Source organism: Ornithorhynchus anatinus, chromosome 18 (assembly GCF_004115215.2).
Source record: "Ornithorhynchus anatinus isolate Pmale09 chromosome 18, mOrnAna1.pri.v4, whole genome shotgun sequence".
Lineage (NCBI taxonomy): Eukaryota > Metazoa > Chordata > Mammalia > Monotremata > Ornithorhynchidae > Ornithorhynchus > Ornithorhynchus anatinus.
In genome coordinates this window covers 29,474,965-29,500,531 of record NC_041745.1, presented here as the reverse complement: position 1 = coordinate 29,500,531, position 25,567 = coordinate 29,474,965, and the positions used below count along the sequence as shown (strand labels likewise).

At 49.3% G+C, this 25,567-nt stretch overlaps 1 protein-coding gene across 1 annotated transcript in view; it reads right to left on the bottom strand.

Annotated features, from left to right (window-relative positions):
• RELL1 (RELT like 1) overlaps positions 1 to 14,895 on the bottom strand; it is a 58,176-nt gene extending 43,281 nt beyond the window's left edge. Inside the window, exon 1 of the mRNA XM_029046502.2 lies at positions 14,816 to 14,895. Within this exon, the coding sequence (XP_028902335.1) occupies positions 14,816 to 14,846 (31 nt within the window). The 5' untranslated portion in view covers positions 14,847 to 14,895. The remainder of the gene's footprint in view (positions 1 to 14,815) is intronic.
• Positions 14,896 to 25,567: the final 10,672 nt, after the last annotated feature.

Genomic DNA, 25,567 nt, shown 5'->3' with positions numbered 1-25,567 from the left:
CATCGGGCCCTGCCACCAATGCCAGGAAGTCTAGGAGTAGTGTTTCTGGTAATGTTAATAATTCACATGATTTTCCTAGGGACTCGGGCTCCAAAACCGAGCCTTGGGGAATACTTCCACTTGAAAGCTTTGTGCACTCCAACAGTCTAAAATAAGTTTTGTAAATTCAGCTCTACTTCTTGGAGCCATCGCAAACAACATAGGGTTTCTGGGCCGGTGTGGGCGGAGAGAGACGGAGGCTTGACGTTGGCCCTCTCGCACCATTCCGTCTAACAGCCCCGTGGAAATGATGGTGGGGGAGGTGTGTGCTGGGGAGGAGATGGCGAGAGTCGGTCCAGAAGAGCATGGTGGAAGAGGGACAAGGAATGAGGGAACCCTCCTGGGGGAGATACACCTCTGTTGGTCTTTCACAGGCCTCCCGCAGAGACAGCTCCCTCCATTTCACCCTAAGATCACCAGGGCTGCTCTCTCTCTTCCTGCTCCTCAGGTGGAAGCTTCAATTCCTTAAGGACAGGGATCTCATCCTTCCTTATGCTCTATGTTCCCAAGCAACCAGGACAGTGTCTTATAATAGTGGTATTTGTCATGTGTTTTCCATGTGTCAAGCACTGTTCTAAGAACTAAGATGGATATAAGATAATCAGGTCCCACATGGGGCTCACATTCTAAGTAGGAGGGAGATCAGGTAACGTATCCCTATTGTGCAGGTGAGGGAACCGAGGCACACAGAAGTGAAGTGACTTGCCCGTGGTCACCCAGCAGGTATGTTGCGGAGCCGCGACTAGAACGCAGATCCTCTGACTCCCAGGCCCGTGCTCTTTCCACTAGGCCACACTGTTTCCTAGTTGATTGTTCTTCACCCCTGGGCATCCAATGAATGTGGCTGATGACGATGGGGCAGTGAGTCAAGCGGGAGAAAAGAGACCCCGAGAGCATTTGATTAGTCAAAAACTCTTGGCAAGAGTTTTTAATAAACAACTACCACCATTGCTCTGTTAATTCAGAAGATGACAGAGATGAAAGTAGGAAACCATGACCGCCCAGAGTTAGCTATGGAAAAGGCCGGGTGCAAACACAGCATGGCCTAGTGGATAGAGCACGGGCCTGGGAGCTGAAACCTGCCGGTTTCACCTTTACAATATCGCCAAGATCCACCCTTTCCTCTCCACCCAAACGGCTACCTTACTGCTACGGGCTCTTGTTATATCCCGGCTAGACTACTGTGTCAGCCTTCTCTCTGACCTCCCTTCCTCCTCTCTCGCCCCGCTCCAGTCTATTCTTCACTCCGCTGCCCGGCTCATCTTCCTGCAGAAACGATCTGGGCCTGTCACTCCCCTTCTTAAACACCTCCAGTGGTTGCCTATCAACCTCCGCTCCAAACAAAAACTCCTCACTCTAGGCTTCGAGGTTCTACATCACCTTGCCCCTTCCTACCTCTCCTCCCTTCTCTCTTTCTACCGCCCACCCCGCACGCTCCGCTCCTCCGCCGCCCACCTCCTCACCGTCCCTCGGTCTCGCCCATCCCGCCGTCGACCCCCGGGCCGCGTCCTCCCGCGGTCCCGGAACGCCCTCCCTCCTCACCTCTGCCTAACTGATTCTCTTCCCCTCTTCAAAACCCTACTTAAAACTCACCTCCTCCAAGAGGCCTTCCCAGACTGAGCTCCTCTTCTCCCTCTACTCCCTCTACCACCCCCCTTCACCTCTCCGCAGCTTAACCCTCTTTTCCCCCCATTTCCCTCTGCTCCTCCCCCTCTCCCTTCCCATCCCCTCAGCACTGTACTCGTCCGCTCAACTGTATATATTTTCATTACCCTATTTATTTTGTTAATGAAATGTACATCGTCTTGATTCTATTTAGTTGCCATTGTTTTTAAAAAGATGTTCTTCCCCTCGACTCTATTTATTGCCATTGTTCTCGTCTGTCCGTCTCCCCTGATCAGACCGTAAGCCCGTCAAACAGCAGGGACCGTCTCTATCTGTTGCCGACTTGTTCATTCCAAGCGCTTAGTACAGTGCTCTGCACATAGTAAACACTCAATAAATACTATTGAATGAATGAATGAATGAAGGACCTGGGCTCTAGTCCCGGCTCTGCCACTTGCCTGCTGTGTTACCTAGGGGAAGTTAGTTCTCTGAACCTCAGTTTCCTCAGTTGCAAAATGGGGATTCAATTCAACATTGAATTAGGAAGCAGTGTGGCCTGGTGGAAAGAACACAGGCCTGGGAGTCAGACGACCTGCGTTCTAACCCCAGCTCCGCCACATCCCCACTGGGTGACCATGGGCGAGTCACTTCACTTCTGTGTGCCTCAGTCTCTCATCTTCACAATAGGGGTTCAATCCCTGATCTCTCTCCTCCTTAGACTGTAAGCCCCATGTGGGACCTGATTATCTTGTATCCGTCCCCTTCTTGATTGTGAGCCCTATGTGCGAAAGGGACTGTATCCAGCCTGATTAACTTGTATCAATCCCAGTACTTAGAACAGTGCTTGATACATAGTAAGCCCTTTCAACGAAGAGTTGGCTTTTAAGGATAGAGCGATGAGTACTGTTTCTAAGTCACATTTCAACATCAATGGCATTTATTGAGCACTTACCGCACGCAAAGCACTGTAAGAGCTTGGGAGCATTCATTTCATTTGTCTTTAGGTGAGATACGGCTGATACTTCTGCCTCCTTCATTAAAATCATCCAACAAGAGTATCTGCAGTCTAATTTCCAAATTTGGCCCATTTTCCTCAATACTAAATACAGACACAACAATGGAATGTGGGAAAGTTTTTCGATAATTCTCTGCATTGCTTTTAAAGTATTTCTTTTAAGAGCAGTTTAATCTGTGGGACTTTGTTTTAGGTTTGTTTTTCGTTTTTAAGCAGAGCTGCTTTCAACTCGGTAAAGAGCAGTTGGAGAGGTATAATTGTTGTAAATCTAGTCCGGTCAACTGGGTAGATAAGCAAAACTTCCCCGAAGACTCACAAAGAATCTGCAGATCGGGTGATTTCTTCAACTCCCTTCCCACCCCTGACCAGCTGACACCACTCCCACCACAATCCCTCCCCTCTCCATTTGATAGGGCCCCAGAAGTTGTTTATGGCAAAATTCTCGTTGCCCTCCAGCCTGATTTCTGCCCTGCCAGGTCAGGTTTCTTCCAGGAAGAGGCCTAGATAATTCCACCCCCAAATAAAAGTCACTGGTTTCCTTGCTGGATTGCAGAGGCAACAGGGAGGAGAACCTGCCTTTGCCTGCTGTAAATGAAGAAAGCGGAAACCGAGGCAGGTCCCAGACGAGAAGCAGTGTCCCAGTGGATAGAGCATGGGTCTGGGAGTTAGAAGGACCTGGGTTCTAATTTCCGCTCCGCCACTTGTCTGTTGTATGTCCTTAGGCAAGTCACTTCACTTCTCTGGGTCTCAGTTACCTCATCAGTAAAATGGGGAATAAGACTGTGAGCCCTGTGTGAGACAGGGACCGTGTCCAGCCAGATTAGATTGTATCAACCCCAGAGCTTCGTACAGTGCTTGGCACATAGTAAGAGCTGAACAAATACCATTTCAAAAAAAAACCCGAGAGGGGCACGTTGCCCTGAGGCCTGTGGCTGGATCAGAAGAGCTCCCCCCCTGCCAGGGCCAGTGATGTAGGGTTCCTGTCTCTAGGTCAGAATAGCCACTTTCCACTTAACCCGGAGCAAAAGTCAAACAGCTCTTTGTCCCTGCCAATTTGAACCAAGTGGAGTGCCAGGGATGGATGGAAAATCCCTTCCAGGAAGCACCCTGGATCAATCAATCAATAGTATTTATTGAGTACTTACTGTGTACAGAGTGCTTGGGAGAGTACAATATAACAGCATTGGTAGACACGTTCCCTTCCCACGGTCAATTTATAAGTTGTTAAAGGGCCTCCGCCAGCAACAAAACGGCAGCACTTTTTTTCAAGGGGCTCTACCATGGACTCAGCCCTCCTCAACTGCCCCAAAAGGTCATTTCCTTCCCAGAAATTGGGGCAGAGGCTACAAAAAATAATAATAATAATAATTGTGGTATTTGTTAAGTGCATACCATGTGCCAGGCACTGTACTAAGCACTGGGGTGGACGCAGGTAAATCGGGTTGGACACAATCCCTGTCCCACATGGGGCTCACAGTCTCAATACCCATTTTACAGATGAGGTAACTGAGGCCCAAAGAAGTGAAGTGACTTGCCCAAAGTCACACAGCAGACAAGTGGAAGAGCCGGGATTGAAACCCATGACCATCTGAGTCCCAGGCCCATGCTTTCCCGAGATGCCTTTAAAGACATCCATGAACACATCAATCCCAAGCAGTCACTATTTCCACAGATATGGTGGTATCGTGGGAATGAACTATACATTAACAAATAACAATAATAATCGGGGAATTTGTTAAGTGCTTACTATGTGCTAAGCACTGCACTAAGCAGTGGAGTAAATGCAAGACAATCAGATTGGATTCGGTCCCTGTTCCTCATGGGACTTACAGCCTAAGGGAGCAAAAGAACAGACAAGGAAATGGAAGTTTAGAGAAACAGTGTGGCTTGCCCAAGGTCACACAGCTGGCCAGGGTTTGTTTTGTTTGATTTTATGGTATTTGTTAAGTGTTTACCATGTGCCAGGGACTGTATTAGGAGGTGATATAGATACAAGATAATCAGGTTGGGCACATTCCATGTCTCTCATGGGGTTTACAGCGTTAATCCCTGTTTTACAAATGAAGTGACTGAGGCACAGGAAAGTGAAGTGACTTGCCCGAGGTCACACACAGTAGACAAGGGGTAGAGCGCAGTTAGAACTCAGGTCCTCTGACTCCCAGGCCCGTTCTAGCTGTCTGGTTTGCAGCCCAGAGGGTAGTTAATCCTTTGTTAGGTGATTCCCCGCTCCTCATAGTCTTATTTTATGACTAGACAGTAACAATAGGCGCTGACAACACTCCATGCAAATCTGGCTCAGAGCAGCACATCGCGGCCAGTTCCAGATTCCCAGTTCCAGATTCCGCACTTTCACAATACAAGCATCCCATCAGTCACCTTTCTTAAGATTTGGAAGCAATGTAGCCTAGTGGAAAGGGCACGAGGCTGGGAGTCAGAGGACCTGGATTTTTAATCCCAGCTCTGCCACTTGCCTGCTGCGCGACCAAGGCCAAGTCACTTAACTTCTCTGTGCCTGAGTTTCCTCCTCCCTAAATTGAAATATCTGTTCTTCCTCCTCAGATGGTGCACTCCACGTGGAACAGGGTCTATGTCCGATCTCATTATCTTGTATCCACCCTAGCCACCACAGATATCATTATTATCAACCAGCCCTTCCCATGAGTCCACTTGGTCTAGTGGATCTCGGAGCCTAAGCTGTGACTCTGCTCACTGACCACTCCTCATCCTGTTTCGTGCCCCTGCTATGATTTGGCTTAAAATCCAAAAAGAAAAGAGAGAGAGAGATAATGAAAGACAAAGGAAGAAAAAAAAGAAAGGAAGGAAGATGAAACCATAGAAAAGGATAAGAAAATGACCACTACCTGCTGCCAAAGCCAGGATCTTCCCTCTCCCTGATGCCAGATCTGTGCCCTTTAGGCATCTGGTATTCACCCCACCTTCAGTCACACTCACATTGTACATATCCATAGATTACTTATATATATATATGTCTGTCTCCCCCTCTGGACTGTAAACTCGCTGTGGTCAGGGAATGTGGTTACTGATGCTGATGTATTGTACTCTCCCAAGCGCTTAGTACAGTGGTCTGCCCCTAGTAAGCACTCAATAAGTACCACTGGATGATTGATTGTTCTAATGGGGCCCAAGGCCTCTCTAAATCCAAGGCCCTCCCACAAAACACGCTTCTTGGGATTCGGTCAGGTTGAGCCCTGTGCTTTTCAATGGCCACGAGCAGGGTGGTACGGACAGTCCTCACGGACAGCAGATAGCTGCATGCCCCATGCAGAATAATGCCGTGGCACCACCTTGCAAAACCCCGTCCGAGGTCACCTGACCCTAGAGTGATTCTCCGGTGGGGACCCGCGACACCCCACCTCTTGTTCCAAAGCCTCTGCACGGCTCCCCCAGGTCCCGCCAACACTGGCACTGCTCCCGAGCTGTGGCACTCGACGGCAGGAGCCAAGGCTGAGGGAGGGAGGCTGGGAGCTTCCAGAAGAAGAAAGAGTCCCAGACACAAAACCGTCCCACGCCGTATCGGGAACGAAGAGGGGACCCTGCAGCTGAAAAACAGACTGTCCGGTATAGAGCTTGAAGAACGGCTTCCCTTCCTGTTGGCCTCAGGTCCTGGGGGGGCCTGGCTTGGTTGAAGTTGAAAATTCAGCCTGAACAGAACTCTTTTCATTCATTCATTCATTCATTCAATAGTATTTATTGAGCGCTTACTATGTGCAGAGCACTGTACTAAGCGCTTGGAAGAACAAGTCGGCAACAGATAGAGACAGTCCCTGCCGTTTGATGGGCTTACAGTCTAATCGGGGGAGACGGACAGACAAGAACTCTTCCCTTTTCCCACCCTACTTGATTCAACCGGAGCAGCGTGGTCTAGTGGAAAGACCACAGACCTGGGAGTCAGTGGATCTGGGTACTAATCCCAACTCTGCCACATATCTGCCTGTGGGCAAATCATTTCGCTTCTCTGTGCCTCAGTTTCCTCATTTGCAAAATAGGGATTCAATGCAGTTCTACCCCGCTATCACACTATGAGCCCCATCTGGGACATGGACTGTATCCAACCTGATTACCTTGTATCTACTCCAGCGCTTAAAACAGTCCTTGACACATAGTAAGTTTTTAACAAATACTTTTTTAATGGTATCTGCTAAGCACTATGTGCCAGGCACTGTTCTAAGTGCTGGGGTAAGATACAAGGTAATCAGGTTGGACGCTCCTTACCATCGGCTTTAATGCAGTCAATCATCTTGTCCCCTCCTACCTCACCTCGTTATTCTCCTACTACAACCCAGTCCACACATTTAATTCCTCTAATGCCAACCTTCTCCCTGTACCTCGATCTCTTCTATCTCACCGCCGACCTCTCGCACACGTCCCACCTCTTGCCTGGAATGCCTTCGCTCTTCATAACCGATAATTATTTTCCCCCTCGTCAAAGCCTTATTGAAGGCACATCTCCTCCAAGAGGTCTTCCCTGACTAAACCCTCCTTTCCTCTTCTCCCATTCCCTTCTGCATCGCCCTGACTTGCTCCCTTCATTTATCCCCTCTATCCCAGCCCCACAGTACTTATGCACATATCTGTAAATGTATTTATTTACATTTAATGTCTGTCTCCCTCTCTAGACTGTAAGCTCACTGTGGGCAGGGAATATTGTTATATTATACTCTCCCAAGCTCTCAGTATAGTGTTTGGCACATACTGAACACTTAGCAAATACCACAATTATTATTATTGTTGTTGTGCACACAGAAAGCGCTCAATAAATAAGATTGATTGATTGATACAGTCAGTGTCCCACATGGTGCTCACAGTCTTTATCTCCACTTTACAAATGAGGTAATTGAGGCAGAGAGAAGTTAACTGACTTGCCCAAGGTCACATACCAGACAAGTGGGAAGAGGCAGGATTAGAATATACTATAAACAATATCATAAACAACCGGACTGGGGGTGGGGCACCGTTACTAAGTGGACCCCGTCCTCCCTCTGGCATGAAACTCCCTCCCATTTCATATCTGTATCAATTGATCACAATGCTTTACATCTCAACCAAAGCAGGAGGTTTCTAGCAAGTGAAACAGGATTTTTGCAGCCGGCTCAGCGAGAACTTCCTGGCCTTACACAATGATGTTCTAAACTCACACTGGGCCTCAGTCAGCCCTTCCGCTTCACGTTCATGTCAGAATTGAAGCACAGTTTTTTTTAGAACGCGGAAGTATTTTTATTCTCTATGGGTGCCACTGTGCACCCCTGATTTCACTCTGTGTTCTTCTCTAGCCACAGCTACAGTCACTCAAAACCTATTCCTCTGCCTGCTTTGGGTGCTCAGCTTTCTTATATGATTAGCCGTTTCTTTCGCTTTCATAACACATCCTGTGAGCTCACCAAGTAGCACGATTTAGTTTTCAGTATCATCTCGTTCCAATGACATCTGACATTCCAGATGTGCGAATAGCAACCACAGGTCAAATCAGATGCAGAGTTTCATGTCTCCCAAATACCAGATTGAAAAGTCAGAAGAGTCAAAGCATCTAGGAAAACCCCTCCTCACAGAAACTTTTCATTTCACCACCTCTTCTCTACTACTTCCCATTGGCAGAGGTGACGACGGCTTCTGGAAGTCGGGGAAGGTCTGTGCTTGAGAGGATTTTTCAACAATCAAAGCACCAGGTCCTGTTTTAAGATGTCCAGAACAGAACTCATCTTCCACTCAAACCACTGATCATAACCCCAAAGCATCGGGTCTTGTTTTAAAATGTCAAAACAGTACTCATCTTCCCTCCCAAACCACTGATCATATCCTGCCTTGACTACAGCTTCGGCTTCCTCACAGACCGCCCTGCCTGCTGTCTCGCTCCACTCCAGTATGTACTTCACTCTCTCCTGAACGGATCATTTTTCTACCAACAGTTCAGATCACATCTTTCCACTCTTCAAGAAACTCCAGTGCTTGCCCATTCGCCTCTGCGTCAAACAGAAACTCCTTACCATCAGCTTTAAAGCACTCAATCACCTTTCCTTCCTGCCTCACTTCATTGATCTCCTACTGCAACCCAACCCACACAATTTGATCCTTTAATGCCAACCTGCTCACTGTACCTCAATCTCCTCTGTCGACCCCTTGCCATGGCTGGCATGGCTCTCCCTCCCACTTCACATCTAACAGAACGCCACCCTCCCCACCTTAAAAGTCCTCCTAAAAAATCACATCTCCTCCAAGAGGCCTTCCCTGACTGACACCTTAATCCCCCCATTCGCCATCTCTCCTACTCACACTTGCACGTGGATCTGTATACCCTGTAAGCACTTTGATACTCACCCCAGCCCCACCACGCTTTTGTACACATCCTTATGCTCTACCATTCCCCTATCTACAATTTACTTTAACGTCCATCTCCTCATCTGGGTCGTAAATTTTTGAGGACAGGGATCGTGTCTACCAACTCTACTGTACAGTTTTCTCCCACATGCTTAGCACATAGAAAGTGCTCAATAAAAAGTGCTCAATAAAAACCTCCAAGGGCTACCCATCCGCCTCTGCATTAAGCAGAAACTCCTCTCCTCTGGCTTTAAAGCACTCAATCACCTTGTCCCCTCCTACCTCACCTAGAGGCTCTCCTACTGCAACCCAACTGGCACACTTCGCTCCTCTAATGCCAACCTACTCACTTTACCTCACCACCGACCCCTCACCCACATCCCTCCTCTGGCCCGGAAGGCCTTCCCTCTTCATCTGGGACTGGACAATCACTCTCCCACATTCAAAGCCTTACTGAAGGCACATCTCCTCCAAGAGGGCTTCCCTAAGCTCTCATTTCCTCTTCTCCGACTCCCTTCTGCATCGTTCTTGCAATTGAATTTGCTCCCTTTCTTCACCCCTCTCTCAACCTCACAGCACTAATGTTCATATCCATAATCAACTTATATTAATGTCTGTCTCCCCCTCTAGGCTGCAATCTCATTGTGGGCAGGGAACATGTCTACCCACTCATACTGTTCTCCCAAGCACTAAGGACAGTGCTCTGTACAAGGTAAGTGCTCAGTAAATATGACTCATTAATGGATTGAAAATGAATATAATTGATTAATAGATTTATTGATCGGGGCAGTTGAACCTCAAAGGCCAGTCTAGGCTTCCCGAAGACGATACTGACCCTCTAGGATTCCACGTAGCAGTACGCCCATCCCCGAACCACCCCAGGATCCTGGAGTCTGCCCGTCTACCAGATCGGCAGCATTCCTGGCCTTACTAGGTGCCAAGCCCTCGCCTACGCTCCCCCCTTCCCCCTGCCTACTACTGTATATACATCCAAATGCTACAGCCCCATGGAATAATAATATTAATAATAATAACCATTGTGGTATTTCGCTAAGCCTTCTAAGCCAAGCACTAGGCTAAGTGTTGGGGTGGATACAATACAATCGTTTCATACACACTCCCAGCCCCACATAGGGCTCACGGTCTAAGGGAGAAGGAGACCAGGTATTGATTCCTCATTTTACCGATGAGGAAAGTGAGGCACAGACTTGTCCAAGGTGACCCAGTCATTGTGGGCAGGGAATGTGTCAATTTATTGTTGTATTGTCCTCTCCCAAGCACTTAGTACAGTGCTCTGCACACAGTTTGTGCTCAATAAATATGATTAAATGAAAGTGGCTGAACCTAGGCCTCCTGACACCAAACCTTGTACTCAGCAAAATATTTTGACAAAATGATCTCTTTGCCTTCTTCTCTTCATTCAGATGTAAAAGGGGTTGAAGGAACTCTGCACCCGTCAAAACATCTGGATTTGGGGGGAGGGGCAGAATAAGGGTGGGATTGCCCCATCCAACCTCTGGAGAGAAAAAAAAAAGGGGGCAGAGCTTGGACAATTAACAAGCTCAAGAACTCTTTCCACATAAATCAGGGTTGACTGGATGCGCCGAACGCGGCAGTTAGGTGAGAGAAGTTTGAGAAGTGAATTCTTCTGTGGGAGATGAGGAAAGCCTTGCTCCTGAGAGAGGAACAGATCCTTCTTTTTCTCCCATTCTCCATAATGTCTGTAATTCATCTTTTCAACCACTTTCTCAGGCCCCCAGATTTCCACTTTACACGGGATTGTCTTTTTGGGATTCATCAGCCCTGGGCATGACAGCGTGGCGCAGTGGAAAGAGCACGGGCTTTGGAGTCAGAGCTCATGAGTTCAAATCCCAGCTCTGCCACTTGTCAGCTGTGTGACTGTGGGCAAGTCACTTAACTTCTCTGTGCCTCAGTTCCCTCATCTGTAAAATGGGGATTAAGACTGTGAGCCCCACGTGGGACAACCTGATTCCCCTGTGTTTACCCCAGCGCTTAGAACAGTGCTCTGCACATAGTAAGCGCTTAACAAATACCAACATTATTATTATTATTATGACGGTCCTTCTCCCATCCCTCTCACAAGTCTTTCACAAAGCACACTGCTCTTGGGGCTTTCCACAGCATCTGGTGGCAAAACCCCCTGAGCGGACATGAACGTGAACAGGTCCGTCTCACTGTTGAGGCAGATCCAGCCCTTTCCAATTCACATTTAACCATTCCGCCCCTTCAACTCCAGTCGGTCAAAGGCCCAGGGGCCTTGAGCTGCAGCTTGAGGTCACCTAAAACTTTTCAGTCAAATAAGCAAGGGATGGCAGGAGTGGCTAGCCGCTCTACAGCTCTGCCCCAGCTAAAAGTCCTGGCCCCCGGCCACACTGGAATAGAACATCAGGGCACCCTGCCACGTATGCATCGTTGCCCGTTGGGCATCTGAGACTATTCCAGCCACGGGGTACAACCAAAGATGCACAGGACCGCTGAGCGTGCGCAGCAGCAGGGCCAGGCAGGCATTAGCTATTTGGGCAGGGCAGGCGCAGCCCACCCCACCTCTCAGGGCCAAAGGGGGAGGCATGTCTCTGGCCAGCAGGACACAGCTCCCTGACCAAGCCCTGACACTGGTGGGCTTCATCTCTGGTTCCCACTAGGTTTCAACAGATTTGGGATGGGGATCTTGGGGAGGTACGGCTGGGGAAAACACAACACAACACACACACACGCCAGGGAGGGAGACAAAGAGATCACTCAGAGCTAGGAATACACAGAGACGCAGTCACACATGAGCCAGGGATGGAAACGCACAGATCTAGGTCTGTGAGCGTATGCGTACACACACACACAACCCCTCCCAGGGAGGGGACACACAGATACACACAGGGCAGGAAAAGGGCCAAATCCTCATCCAGGGAAAAAAGTAGATAGTTGGCAGGGAGCCCGGTGCCTGCTGAGGCCCGGGGCCTGAACAGGAAAGGCCACATCCCAGCCCAGAGAAGCTCCAGCTGTCAGCTGCTCATTCTTCCTATCGAGGCAGGGCAGGGCCGGGCAGGGTCGGGCCGCCCAGCAGGCCCAAAGTTTAGAGGAAGAAGCTAACGGCTTCACCGGACGAAGCGTAGGCCCAATTTCTGAAGTTAGTGCTTGGCTGACCTGACCTTCCTGGGGCCTGGTCCCTACTGGGCTCTGGGGGCTTCTTCCTCCAGCCCCCTCCCCATCACCTCCTGCCTCCGGGGTTGGCAGGGGGCTTTGTCCCCCCAACTAGGGACAAAGTTAGACTTCCGCCTTGGGAGCCCCCAGATATAACACCCCGGAAGCCAAGCCCTTGAGCCCCACACCCCTAAAAGCTCCAACCCCGCAAAAGTCTGCAGCCATTTGATCCCCGCTCTGGGCCTGGGTGCTCAGACTGAAATCCTGCAACTTCTTCCATTCCTCCCACCCCTCTCCCAGGGGTCCTTCGGGGTTCTCTTCCTCCCAGACTCATTCATTCGTTCAATCGCATTTATTGAGCGCTTACTGCGTGCAGGACACTGTATTAAGCGCTTGGAAAGTACAATTCAGCAACGAATAGAGACAATCTCTGCCCAGAAAGTCTCCGGCGCCCAAGGGACCTGGGGCTTGGGGGAACCGGTCAGCCGCCTTTCTGGCTGGGATGAGCGGGTGGACATAATCCGCGGTGCGCACGGCGACTTTTGTTAATTTGGTCTTCCTCGGGACCGGAAAACGGACGACTCCCCTGCCCAACTGTCACTAGGAGTGTGTCTTAGATGGTTTTCCTTCCCCCACTGCAGGTCAGATAAGTCGTGCAGGCCCGGGAGCTTGCTCGAAGGGCAAGATGCAAGAGGAAGACCGATAAGGGTCGGGTTGACCCCCCTCATAGCGGGGAGGAGTGTGTGGAGGAAGAGCGCACCCAGACCCATGGAGAAAGGCCCCAGAGACACGGCTGCACCCCTCCCACCCCGGCCTGCCCCGGCCTGCCCCGGCCCCGGCCCGCCCATCTGTTCAGGGAAATTACGGCCCAGAGGGCCAAGGATGTGGCTCTCCTGGCAAGACCTGGGCGCCCCGGGCAGGGAACGGCCTCCTCCATGGGCGGCAGAAGCTGGGGACGGCGGCTGGGGAGCGGGAAAAGGGAGGAGGTTGGTGGAGGGAGAGGAGGCTGATGGGGGGGAGAAGAGAGAGGAGGCTGGTTGGGGGGAGCAGGAGAGAGGGGAAGTTGGTTGGGGGAGAGGAGGCTGGTTGGAGGGAGCAAGAGGGAGGGGAAGTTGGTTCGGGGAGAGGAGGCTGGTTGGGGGAGAGGAGGCTGGTAGGAGGGAAGGGAGGCTGGTAGGAGGAAAGGGAGGCTGGTAGGAGGAAAGGGAGGCTGGTGGAGGGAGAGGAGGCTGTTTGGAGGGAGAGGAGGCTGTTTGGAGGGAGAGGAGGCTGGTGGAGGGAGAGGAGACTGGTTGGGGAAAGAGGAGGCTGGTTGGGGGAAGAGGAGGCTGGTTGGGGGAAGAGGAGGCTGGTTGGGGGAAGAGGAGGCTGGTTGGGGGGAGCAGGAGGAAGGGAAAATTGGTTGGAGGAGAGGAGGCTAGTTGGGGGACAGGAGGCTGGCTGGCAGGAGGAGAGGCTGGTGGAGGGAGAGGAGGCTGGTTGGGGGGAACAGGAGGCTGGTTGGGGGGAGGGAAGGCTGGTGGAGGGGGAGGAGGCGGGTTGGGGGGAGCAGGAGGAAGGGGAAATTGGTTGGAGGAGAGGAGGCTAGTTGGGGGACAGGAGGCTGGCTGGCAGGAGGAGAGGCTGGTGGAGGGAGAGGAGGCTGGTTGGGGGGAACAGGAGGCTGGTTGGGGGGAACAGGAGGAAGGGGAAATTGGTTGGAGGAGAGGAGGCTAGTTGGGGGACAGGAGGCTGGCTGGCAGGAGGAGAGGCTGGTGGAGGGAGAGGAGGCTGGTTGGGGGGAACAGGAGGCTGGTTGGGGGGAACAGGAGGCTGGTTGGGGGGAGGGAAGGCTGGTGGAGGAGGAGGAGGCGGGTTGGGGGGAGCAGGAGGAAGGGGAAATTGGTTGGAGGAGAGGAGGCTAGTTGGGGGAGAGGAGGCTGGTTGGAGGGAGAGGAGGCTGGGTGGAGGGAGCAGGAGGGAGGGGAAGTTGGTTGGGGGAGAGGAGGCTGGTGGAGGGAGAGGAGGAAGGGGAAGTGGGTTGGCGGAAAGGAGGCTGGTTGGGGGACGGGAGGCTGCTCGTCAGGAGGAGAGGCTGGTTGGCAGGAGCGGAGGCTGCTGGAGGGACAGAGTCCGGTTGGGGATAGAGGAGGCTGCTGGAGGGAGAGGAGTGTGGGGAAGACGCTCTTTGTGGGAGCGGGCGGGGGGGGAGGCTGTTTGGGGACAGAGGCCGTGAGGGGCGGGGGGACGAGGAAGCCAGTGTGGGAATGGAGGCCGCTGGAGGCTGCGGGGCGGGAGGGGGGGGGGGGAGTTGGGCGGAGGCCCGGCGGGGCGGCCGAGGCCGGGCACCGGAGGCTGGCACGGGACGGCCCGCCCCGGCCCGCCCCGCCCCGGCCCGCCCCGGCCCGGCCCGCAGAACAGCGCAGCGCAGCCCTCCGCGCCGCCCCCGTTCCGGCCGCTCCGGCTCCCTGGGGGGCGGCAGGGTCCGCAGCCCGGGCGCGCTCCAGACCCGGACCGGGGCGGACCGGGCTGACCGGGATTCCGGGCTTCCCGGCCGCCAGGACCGGCCGCCGTTGGACCCGCTTCCCTCCTTGCTTCCCTCCTTGCCTGCCTCCCTGCCTGCCTGCCTCCCTCCCTCCCTGCCTGCCTCCCTGCCTGCCTCCCTCCCTCCGGCCCTCCCTGACTCACCCACGGCCCTGGGGGTCCTGGACGGAGCCATGGCCGACCGCCCTGCCCGCCGAACGCCCTGCCGCACCAGCCCGGCCCGCGCCTCCGGGAGCCCGCCTGCCCGCCCGCCCGCCCAAGGCAGAGGCCCCGCCCACAACCCCCGCCATTGGTTCCTCTCCCAGCCCTCGATCCCGCCCAAAGACTAGAGGCCCCGCCCACAGACCCCGCCATTGGCTCCTCTCCTCGCCCCGGGTCCCGCCCACCGCCATAGGCCCCGCCTACCCCCGTCCTCATTGGCTCCTCTCCCCTCCGGGGATCCCGCCCCCCACCGTGGCCCCGCCCCCCGGCCCCGCCGCCTTAGGCCACGCCCACAACCCCCGCCATTGGCTCCTCTCCCGGCCCTCGATCCCGCCCACCGCTCGACCCCGCCCACCCCCGTCCTCATTGGCTCCTCTCCCCTGGCGGGATCCCGCCCACCGCCTTGGCCCCGCCCCCACCCACCATAGGCCCCGCCCACCCCGCCCCCATTGGCTCCTCTCCCTGCCCCCCATAATAATAATTTTGGTGTTTGTTAAGCGCTTACTATGTGCCGAGCACTGTTCTAAGCGCTGGGTTGATACAAGGTAATGAGGCTGTCCCAAGTGGGGCTCACAGTCTTAATCCCCATTTTACAGATGAGGGAACTGAGGCCCAGAGAGGTGAAGTGACTTGCCCACAGTCACACAGCTGACAAGCGTGGCAGAGCTGGGATTCGAACTCATGAGCCCTGACTCCAAAGCCCGTGCTCTTTCCAATGAGCCACGCTGCTTCTCATAATAATAATTTTGGTGTTTGTTAAGCGCTTACTATGTGCCAAGCACTGTTCTAAGCGCTGGGTTGATACAAGGTAATTAGGTTGTCCCACGTGGGGCTCACAGTCTTAATCCTCATTTTACAGACGAGGTCACTGAGGCCCAGAAAAGTGAAGTGACTTGCCCAAAGTCACACAGCTGATAAGGGGTAGAGTCGGGATTAGAACCCGCGACCTCTGACTCCCCAGCCCGGGCTCTTGCCACTGAGCCACGCTGCTTCTCTATCCCGCCCACCGCCATAGGCCTCGCCCACCCCCGCCCCCGATCCCTCCCACAGCCTAATAATAAAAATAATGTTGGTATTTGTTAAGCGCTTACTATGTGCCGAACACTGTTCTAAGCGCTGGGGGAGATACAGGGTCCTCAGGTCGTCCCACGTGAGGCTCACAGTCTTCATCCCTCTTTTACAGACGAGGGAACTGGGGCACAGAGAAGTGAAGTGACTTGCCCAGAGTCACACAGCTGACAAGTGGCAGAGGCGGGATTCGAACCCATGACCTCTGACTTCCAAGCCCTTTCCAACCTGATGATCTTTTGTCTACCCCGGCATTTCGTACAGTACCTGGCACACAGCAAGTGCTTAACAAATACCATAAACAAACAAACAAAAAAAAGAGGGGAAATGTGAGAATGTAGTAAAAAAAAAAAGTGTCCTTCGGTTTGAAGATGACGGTGCTGACAGTGAGATTTAAATCTACGAAAATCAATAAACATGGCAACCCCCCCAAAAAGAACACTCTTTCTGCATTTCCGATGTGGTGACCGAGGGTTTCCCTTTGACTTTTCAGCTATCCAGTGCATCGGTAGGTGAATTTCACTGGCAGGGATATTGCCTTAGAGCACAAAGACTAACTAAACAAGTGAGTAACACTCTATATTTAAGACAAGGGATGAGTGCACTTTGTAGGGTGGTGTGTGAAAAGGCCATGGTAGGTGTTGGAAGTTTAGAGAGGGTAGAAGTGGGTGAAGAGAGTCTATACGTAAGAAGGAGGCAGCTGGTTTAAAATCCAGAAGCTGTCGGTAAGGAGTTTTTGAATGATGTTGGGGTAGAAGGAAAATAAGCGATGTTTACGAGGAGTGGAAAAATGTGTTTGGAATCTTTCAGGACGGTGACCCAAAGACGGTGATTTCCAAGTTGGGAAATCAGGAGACCTGGGTTCTAATCTCATCTCTGCCACTGCTGTGTGACTTTGTCTACTGTCTGACTTAAGTTCCCTGTGCCTCGGTTGCCTCACCTGTAAAATAGAGATTAGACGCCTGTTTTCCCTCTGCTCCCTCTCTGCCGCTCCTTCACCTCCCCGCAGCTAAGCCCTGTTTCCCCCCTTTCCCTCTGCTCCTCCCTCTCTCCCTTCCCCTCCCCTCAGCACTGTGCTCATTGATTAATTAAGAGAAATGACTGATTAAGAGAAATGTGATTACCATCTGGCACTTTGTTATGGTCCTTGTGCCCCGGTCCTCAAATAGTTCCATTTGTGTCCATCCCTTATTGAGTTCAGTTCCCACCACCTGGCAGAGTTAACAGTTCAACTCTGCAGGACCTTAAGGAGCAGAGTTGGAAATGCTTCTCAACGATCACCCTAAGTTGAGTTTCCAGCCTTGGGCCCAGCTTCCTGAGCTCATACTCCCTTCGGCGTTTTGGCAACGTAAATCAGCGCCATGGTATTTTGCATGGTCTGAACACTGTTGGTCGTGACATTTTCAAATCTTTGAAAACGTGTTTTGTTTTTGTTTTGTTTTTATTTAGGACTTCTCCAAACATTATTTCATTACAGAATCTAACTTTGGAGCGGACATACTGTGGCATTTTACCTTCAGAATTTTGAAATCACATCAGTAACAGATGGCAGGTGTCTTCCTGAGGATTAAAATCAAAACCGAGTGATTGTCGTCTTCTGTTTTTCAATTTCCCCCAGCCAACAACAAGTCTACAAACTCTGTTGCATTGTACTCTTCCAAGTGCTTAGTACAGTGCTCTGCACATTGTAAACACTCAATAAAAATGATTGGTTGATTGATTGATTGTTTGATTGACTCTGCCCTTGGCAACCTGATAGGGATAGGTGGTCCCAAGAATGCCTTGAAGAGGCCACAAAGTCCAAGGGGAAAGAGTTCAAGGTGGGAAATCAGGAGACCTGAGTTCTAATCTTATCTCTGCCACTGGCCTGCTGTGTGACTTTGTCTACCGTCTGACTTAAGTTCCCTGTGCCTCAGTTGTCTCACCTGTAAAATAAAGATTAAACGCCTGTTCTCTCTCCCTCCTAAGAGTGTGTGGCCCGTATGGGGAAAGGACCATGCCTGACTGTATCTATTCCAGAGTTTAACACAGCGTTTGGCACATAGTAAAGTGTTTGACCAATACCACAATCACCATTACCCGCCATCTGTTTCCTAGGGGAGAGGATCGTAAAGGCTAGTCCGTCATACCTGCTTCCATTTGACTTTTTTTCCATTTAACCACTCTTCGTTTCTAGGGTTTGAAATAAGATTTCATTTTTCTTGAAGCAGGAAACGGCTTTTATAGTAGCAGGCACATAAGGTCACATTTATGGAATAGCCAAAAGAGCCTAAGAGTTGATAGAAATCAAGTTCACAAATCTGGAAGGAGAATCACTGCCTTTTCCGATTTTCCTGCAGCAGGAATATGGTATTTATCAAACACTTGGTAGACGGCAAAAACTAACACTTATTATGTGCTAACTGCTGTGGTTGATACAGTGAGATGAGACGCAGTTTGTGTCCCACATGGGGCTCATAGTCTAGTAGGGAGAGAAATCAGGTATTTTATTTCCATTTTACAGAGGAGCTAACAGAGGCACAGAGAAATGTAGTGACTTGCCCAAGGTCATACTGCAGGCAAGGGCAGAGCTGGGACTAGATCCCAAGTCTGTGCTACGCTACCTCCCTGGTTGTCTAGCGATGGCAGAAGCCTCAGAGGAAGGCTTTCTAATTTCCACCGAGTTACTAATATTCAAGTCTTTACTCCATCATTTTATGAGGGGGGAGTCTCAATTGGTTGGTCTTTAATTACTAACAAAAACACTTCCATATTGCTCTCTGAAGAATTCCTCCTACTCTTGTGGCTTTAGGGCAATGGAGGGCCTATCTGAATTAATCCTTAGCATTCCATAAGCGGCGCTTTCCTAAAATCTAGGTAAGAGGTTTGCGGTGGTTTAAGACAAACCCCAGCCGTTGTCCCCAGCCAGATGGGAAAGGAATGAGCAGTAATAATAATAATAATGTTGGTATTTGTTAAGCGCTTACTATGTGCAGAGCACTGTTCTAAGCACTGGGGTAGATACAGGGTAATCGGGTTGTCCCACACGAGGCTCACAGTTAATCCCCATTTTACAGATGAGGTAACTGAGGCACAGAGAAGTTGTGACTTGCCCACAGTCACACAGCTGACAAGTGGCAGAGTCTGGATTCGAACCCATGTAGTAGTAGGGAGTAGTAGTAGTAGCAGTAGGGAATGTTGGCTTGAAATGGCACCGATGAATTGGGACTTTATTGGCCAAAGGTGTTATTCTTAAAAACCTAGCATTAGCCAGCTTGAAAATCCACACTACCTGTCTGCACATGCCTGCATTACATCTTGCTAAATGCTATTGTACTTGGCCTGAAACAAACTTGTGATGATCCTCATCCTTCGTCACATAAATCTGTGTATGGTTAAATATGATGATGATGGTAAATTTGGGTACGGTTAAATATGATGATGGTCGTATATATGTCTAGACTGTAAGCTCGTTATGGACAGGGAACGTCCTACCGATTCTGTTGTATTATGCCCTCCCAAGCGCCTAGGACAGTGCTCTATACAGTTTAAGCATTTAATAAATACCATTGATTGATATGATGAGGCATGGACATAGCCAAGTTATATAGAAAAACCAACGTGATTGGAAGCATGCACACCAGCAGCACCTATAAATAATCGTTGTTGTTTTTATTATTATCTTGACATTTGTAAAGCACTTACTATGTGTCAAGTGCTGTTATGGGCACTGGGGTAGATACAAGTTAATCAGGTCATATACAGTCCCTGTCCCCGCTGGGGCTCACAGTCCAATAATGTAAGTGTGTGGCCTAGTGGAACAAGCACAAAGGTGGGAATTCGGAGACCTGCGTACTAAACTCAGCTCTGGCACATGCCTGCTGTGTCACCTTGGGCAAGTCACACAACCTCAATTTCCTCAACTGTAAAATAGGGATAAAGTGTTTGTTATCTTTTCCTCTCAGACTGTGAGCCCTGTTTGGGTCAAGAATTGTGTTCGATCTGATTGTTTTATAACTACCCCCAGGGTTTAGCAAAGTGCTTGGTACATAATAAGTGCTCAATAAATTACAGTCAATCACTCAATCAATGGTTTTTATTGAGCATTTGTGTTAAGAGCACCAAACTACACTAGAGATGGTAGAAGCAATCACTGCACTCAAGGAGCTAACAATCTAGTGGGACAGACACTACATTTTAATAATAGTATTTGTTAAGCACTTACTATGTGCCACGCACTACTCTAAGCGCTGGGCTCACATTTCTAAACCCCATTTTACAGAGCTGGTAACTGAGGCACAGAGAAGTTAAGTAATTTGCCCACGGTCACACAGCAGACAAGTGGCGGGGCTGGAATTAGAACCCATGTCCTCTATTATTATCGTTGTTATTATCATCGTCATTCTGGGGCGGGGAATATGTCTCCCAACTCTATTGTATTGTGCTCTCCCAAGAGCTTAGTACAGTGCTTTGCACACACTAAGTGCTCAGTAGATACTACTGATGATGGTTATCATTATTACTACTATCCATTAGCATTATTATCTATTCTTTATAATGAATCCGGCTTTGCAGAGTAGATTATGAGTCAGTTTCTATATGATAAGGCTGTTTGTCTCCAGAATGAAACCACTTTGAGGGCAGGGAATAGATCTACCGACTCTGTTTTATTGGACTCTTCCAAACAGTGCAGTAAGTGCTCAATAAATGCGACTGATTGACAGATATATGGTATAAACATCAGTGCTCTCTGCTTAAGATTATGAACTCCCAGGGGGATGAAAGCCATCACTAATCTCACTGGGACAGGCCCAGACTGCATAATGTACTCACACTTGATAAGTGCTTTTAGATCATGATAACAATTAACCACCAACCGTGGCTTACTACGAGGCTAATGCACAGTTTAAAATGCCAACTGTGTTTTAAAGAAGAGGTCTGCAAATCCTCTATGAAGAAATATGCTCATTAATGTGAAAATGTGCCTTCCTCTTGGTGTTGCATCCTGGACCCACCCACTCTGGATATTGCAAACCATTTCTTCCCCAGCAGCTAGGGGCTCCACAGAATTATTGCCCTCAGGAAACTCAAGCTAAAGGCAGAAGGCTCAGGATTCAGGTCCAAGCCCAAAAGGCTAATAAGTAAGGGTGAGAGAGTTGTTGGACTGCCTCTTGGACTGGGGGCCCCACAATAATAATAATAATAATAATAATAATAATGGTATTTGTTAAGTGCTTACTGTGTGCCAAGCACTGTTCTAAGTGGTGGGGTAGTTACAGGGTAATCAGTTTGTCCCAAATGGGGCTCACAGTCTTAGCAGATGAGGTGCCTGAGGCACAGAGAAGTCAAGTGACTTGCCCAGAGTCACACAGCTGACAAGTGGCAGAGCCAGAACTCGAACCCACGATCTCCGACTCCCAAGCCAGGGCTCTTTCCACTAAGCCACGCTGTTTCTCTAACAGGATTTTTAATGGTAATTGTGAAGTGCTCACTATGTGCCAGACACTGTACTAAGCACTGGGGTAGATACCAGCTAATTAGGTTACACTCAGGCCATGCCTGTGCCTCATCTGTAAAATACGGGGATTAAGAGAGTGAACTCCATGTGGAACAGGGACTGTGTCCAATCTGCTTAACTTGTATCTACTCCAGTGCTTAGAACAGTGCCACCCTTCTGCGTCACCCTGCTGCATCACCCTGGCTTGCTCCCTTTGACCTTTCCCCCGAACCCCGTAGCATGTGTATATATATATATATATGCAATTTTATTTATTTGTATCAATATCTGTCTCCCACCCTGTAGACTGTGAGCTCGTTGTGAGCAGGGAATCTTGCTGTTTATTGATGTATTGTACTTTTCCAAGCGGTTAGTACAGTGCTCAGCACACAATAAGCACTTCGTGGCTCAGTGGAAAGAGCACAGACTTTGGAGTCAGAGGTCATGGGTTCGAATCCAGGCTCGGCCACTCGTCAGCTGTGTGACTTTGGGCAAGTCACTTGACTTATCGGTGCCTCAGTTACCTCGTCTGTAAAATGGGGATTAAGACTGTGAGCCCCACATGGGACAACCTGATTCCCGTGTGTCTACCCCAGCGCTTAGAACAGTGCTCGGCACATAGTAAGTGCTTAACAAATACCAGCATTATTATTATTATTATTATTATTACATAGTAAGCGCTTAACAAATACCAACATTATTATTATTATTATCACTTAATAAATACGAATGAATGAATGGATGAATGAATGAATGAATGAACAGTGCTTGGAACATAGTAAGCACTTAACAAGTACCATAATTATTATTATTATTATGTCTCACATAGGGTTCACAGTCTTAGCCCCTATTTTACAGATGAGGTAACTGAGGCACAGAGTCGTTAAGTGACTTGCCCAAGGTCACACAGCAGACAAGTGGCTGAGTCAGGATTAGAACCCAGGTCTTCTTACTCCCAAGCCCATGCTCTATTCACTAGGCCAACCTGATTATTGTGTATGTACTCTAATGCCTAGTACAGAGCTTGGCACACAATAAGCGCCAAACAAATACTGCAACTATTATTTTTTGTGATTATTACTTAAAACCATGGTCAATCGGTCAGTTAATCAGTGATATTTATTGCTTTATGCAGAGAGGAATGACTGACCATTGGAGGTTTTTGAGGAGTGGAAAAACGTGCAGAATGTCACTGGAAAAATGTAGCAGAGCGATGTATGGACTGGAGATGGGAGAGATTAGAGGTAGGGGGGCCAGAGAGGAGCCTAATACGTGGTCGAGCTGGAATAGGACAAGCATCTAGACCAGGTGAATGAATGAATTTCATTTGGATGGAAAGAAAGAGGTACAAGCTGGGAAATGAGGGAAAAGCCCAACAAGATTTAGCAACAGACTAAATGTGAAAGTTGAAAGAGAGTAAGAATAATCACATCTGTCTCCCCCTCTAGTCTGTAAGCTCACTGTGGGCAGGGAATGTATCTAACAACATCTGTGCTCTCCCAGGTGCTTAGTAGAGTGCTCTGCACACAGTAACTACTCAATAAACACCACCGATTGATGTGAGCAGGGAAGGGGTTTGCTAACTACTGCACTGTACTCTCTCAAGCACTTAAGATAGTGCTCTGCACATAGAAAGCGCTCAATACAGCACTTCAGCACATAGGAAGTGCTCATTAAATATCACTGATTTACTGATTGATTCAAAGGCAGTGAGGATGGTGGTGGTGTTGACTGTGCTGAGGGAGTCATTTGGGATGGAAGATGAGGAGTGCAATTTTCAACATGCTGTATCTGAGGTGCCAGCAGACCGCCAGCAGACCGTCCGTAGGTTTTTTTTTCTTTTTGAGGGTTTTTTATGGTGTTTTTTAAGCTCTTACTATGTGCCAGGCACTGTACTAAGTGAGGATTTAGGTACAAGCTAATCAAGTAGAACACTGTCCCTGTCCCACATGGGGCTCACAGTCTTCATCCCCATTTTACAGGTGAGGTAACTGAGACACAGAAAAGTCTAGTGACCTGCCAAAGGTCACTCCGCAGACCAGTGACAGATCCGGGAGTCATGTGGAGATGTCCTAGAGGCAAAAGGAAATGTGGCATTGCAGAAGCCAGAGAGAGAAGACAGGGCTAACAACGTCGATTTGGGAGTCATCCACATAGTGGGGGTAGCTGAAGCTTTGGGAGTCGATGAGCGATCCAAGAGAGTGAGTGTACAGTGAGAAAGGATGAGGTTGCAGAACAGAGCCTTGAAGGACACCAAGAGTAAGGAGGAGAGAGGTGGAAGAAGGGTCAGTGAGAGGGACTTGAAGAGTGGACAAGGAGAAGTAAGGAGAACATCAGTAAAACCAAGATTCGTGAGTGTTTCCAGGAGAAGGGATCGATCAACAGTCTCCAAGGCGGTTGAGAGGTGAAGGAAGATTAGGATAAAGGCCACTAGATTTGGCCAAGAAGGGGGTCATTGTGAAGTAGCGTGGCCAAGTGGGGAGAGCCCAGAACTGGGAGGGGGAGACCTGAGTTCGAACTCTGGTCTGCCACTTGCCAGCTATGTGACCTTGGGCTCACTTAACTTCTCTGTATCCTCTTCTGGAAAAGGGGGATTAAATTCCTGTCGTCCCTTCCTTAAGACTGGGAGCCGCATGTGGGATGGAGAATGTGTCCAGTCTGATCGGCGCTTGGTAGCCCATAAGCAAATTCTAGCAAATATCAACAAATACCACAATTAGCATTATTATCACTGTTGCTCCACAAAACATTTCAGAATCAATATTAGAAGACCTCTAGCAGAATCAGGTCTGAGGGCTTTGTGCTCACTAATGATTTCTTCTGCTCTCTGAAATGCAACGAATTCTGAGCTTTGATAGGTCTATATTCCATTGCTTTAGTGATTTGAATCTATTCATCTTTATCCGTCTTCTTGCTAGCATCTGCCTTGCACCCGTCTCGCCTCCTGACATTTTCATTTTCTAACTTCATCCCTTTTCAATAAATCAAACTCTAACTTATCCTAGCTTCTGATAATGTCTCCAAAGGCTTTCTAGATGATGATAGGTTTCTAATATTTTTTTTTAATGACACAATTTGAACCATGGGACAATACCATCTGCACTGGTTATTGATAGCATCTTCAAGCAATTGGATTTTTTTCAATGAGCATTTATTTTCTGAATATAAATGTTATTATGCTGTAAGACTGAGAATACTTTTCTGGGTCTCATGTGAATCAAATATCAGGAAATTCTCCGACACACAGGAGAATGTGATGTATAATTTCAAAGCATTTTCTCTCAAACCTCTCTGAGCAGAGCATGTTACTGGAAAGGAAGACAAATGATTCATTCTAGGATGATAAAATGTTATCTGGTGCAAATGGAAATCTTCTGAAGGATCTTCAGCAAGTTACATCGCTTGCATCTTTATAATCTCCTCCAATGCCAAAGCAGCCTGGGCTTTCATTGAACAACTGGGTTCCTGGTTGTTGGAATGCAGTGAAAGGAACTTGGAATGCAGTGAAATAGTGAGCTTATCAGGGCCCCGGTGGTGATTATCTGCAATTTTTAAGATTAAAATGATCAGCCACAATGGTTCCGCCTGATCCGATCCTTCATCGTCACCATTCACACCACAGTGATTCCCTGGTAATGACAATGATGGTGGTATTTGCTAAATGCTTACTCTGTGTCCAGCACTGTACGAAGCACTGGGCTAGGTACAGAACAATTAGATCAGATCCAATCCCTGTCCCACATGGGGCCTTACATCTTAAGACGGAGGGAGAATGGGTATTGAATCCCCATTTCACAGCTGATGAAACTGAGGCACAGAGAAGTTCCGTGACTTGCCCACGGTTACATAGCAGATATGAGCCTGTTGCTGGGTAGGGATTGTCTCTATCTGTTGCCAAATTGTACTTTCCAAGCATTTAATTCAGCGCTCTGCTCACAGTAAGTGCTCAATAAATATGACTGAATGAATGAATATGGCCGATCGGGGATTAGAACCCAGGTCTTCTGACTCCCAGGGCCAGACACTTTCCACTAGGCTCTTTCTTAGTCCTGCCCTGGACAGAAGCCTGCTAAGCAGGGTAGTTTCCCAGTCAATTTGACCACTCGGCCAGCTAATTCCTTCAAAACAGTAATTATAACTGCGGTATTTGT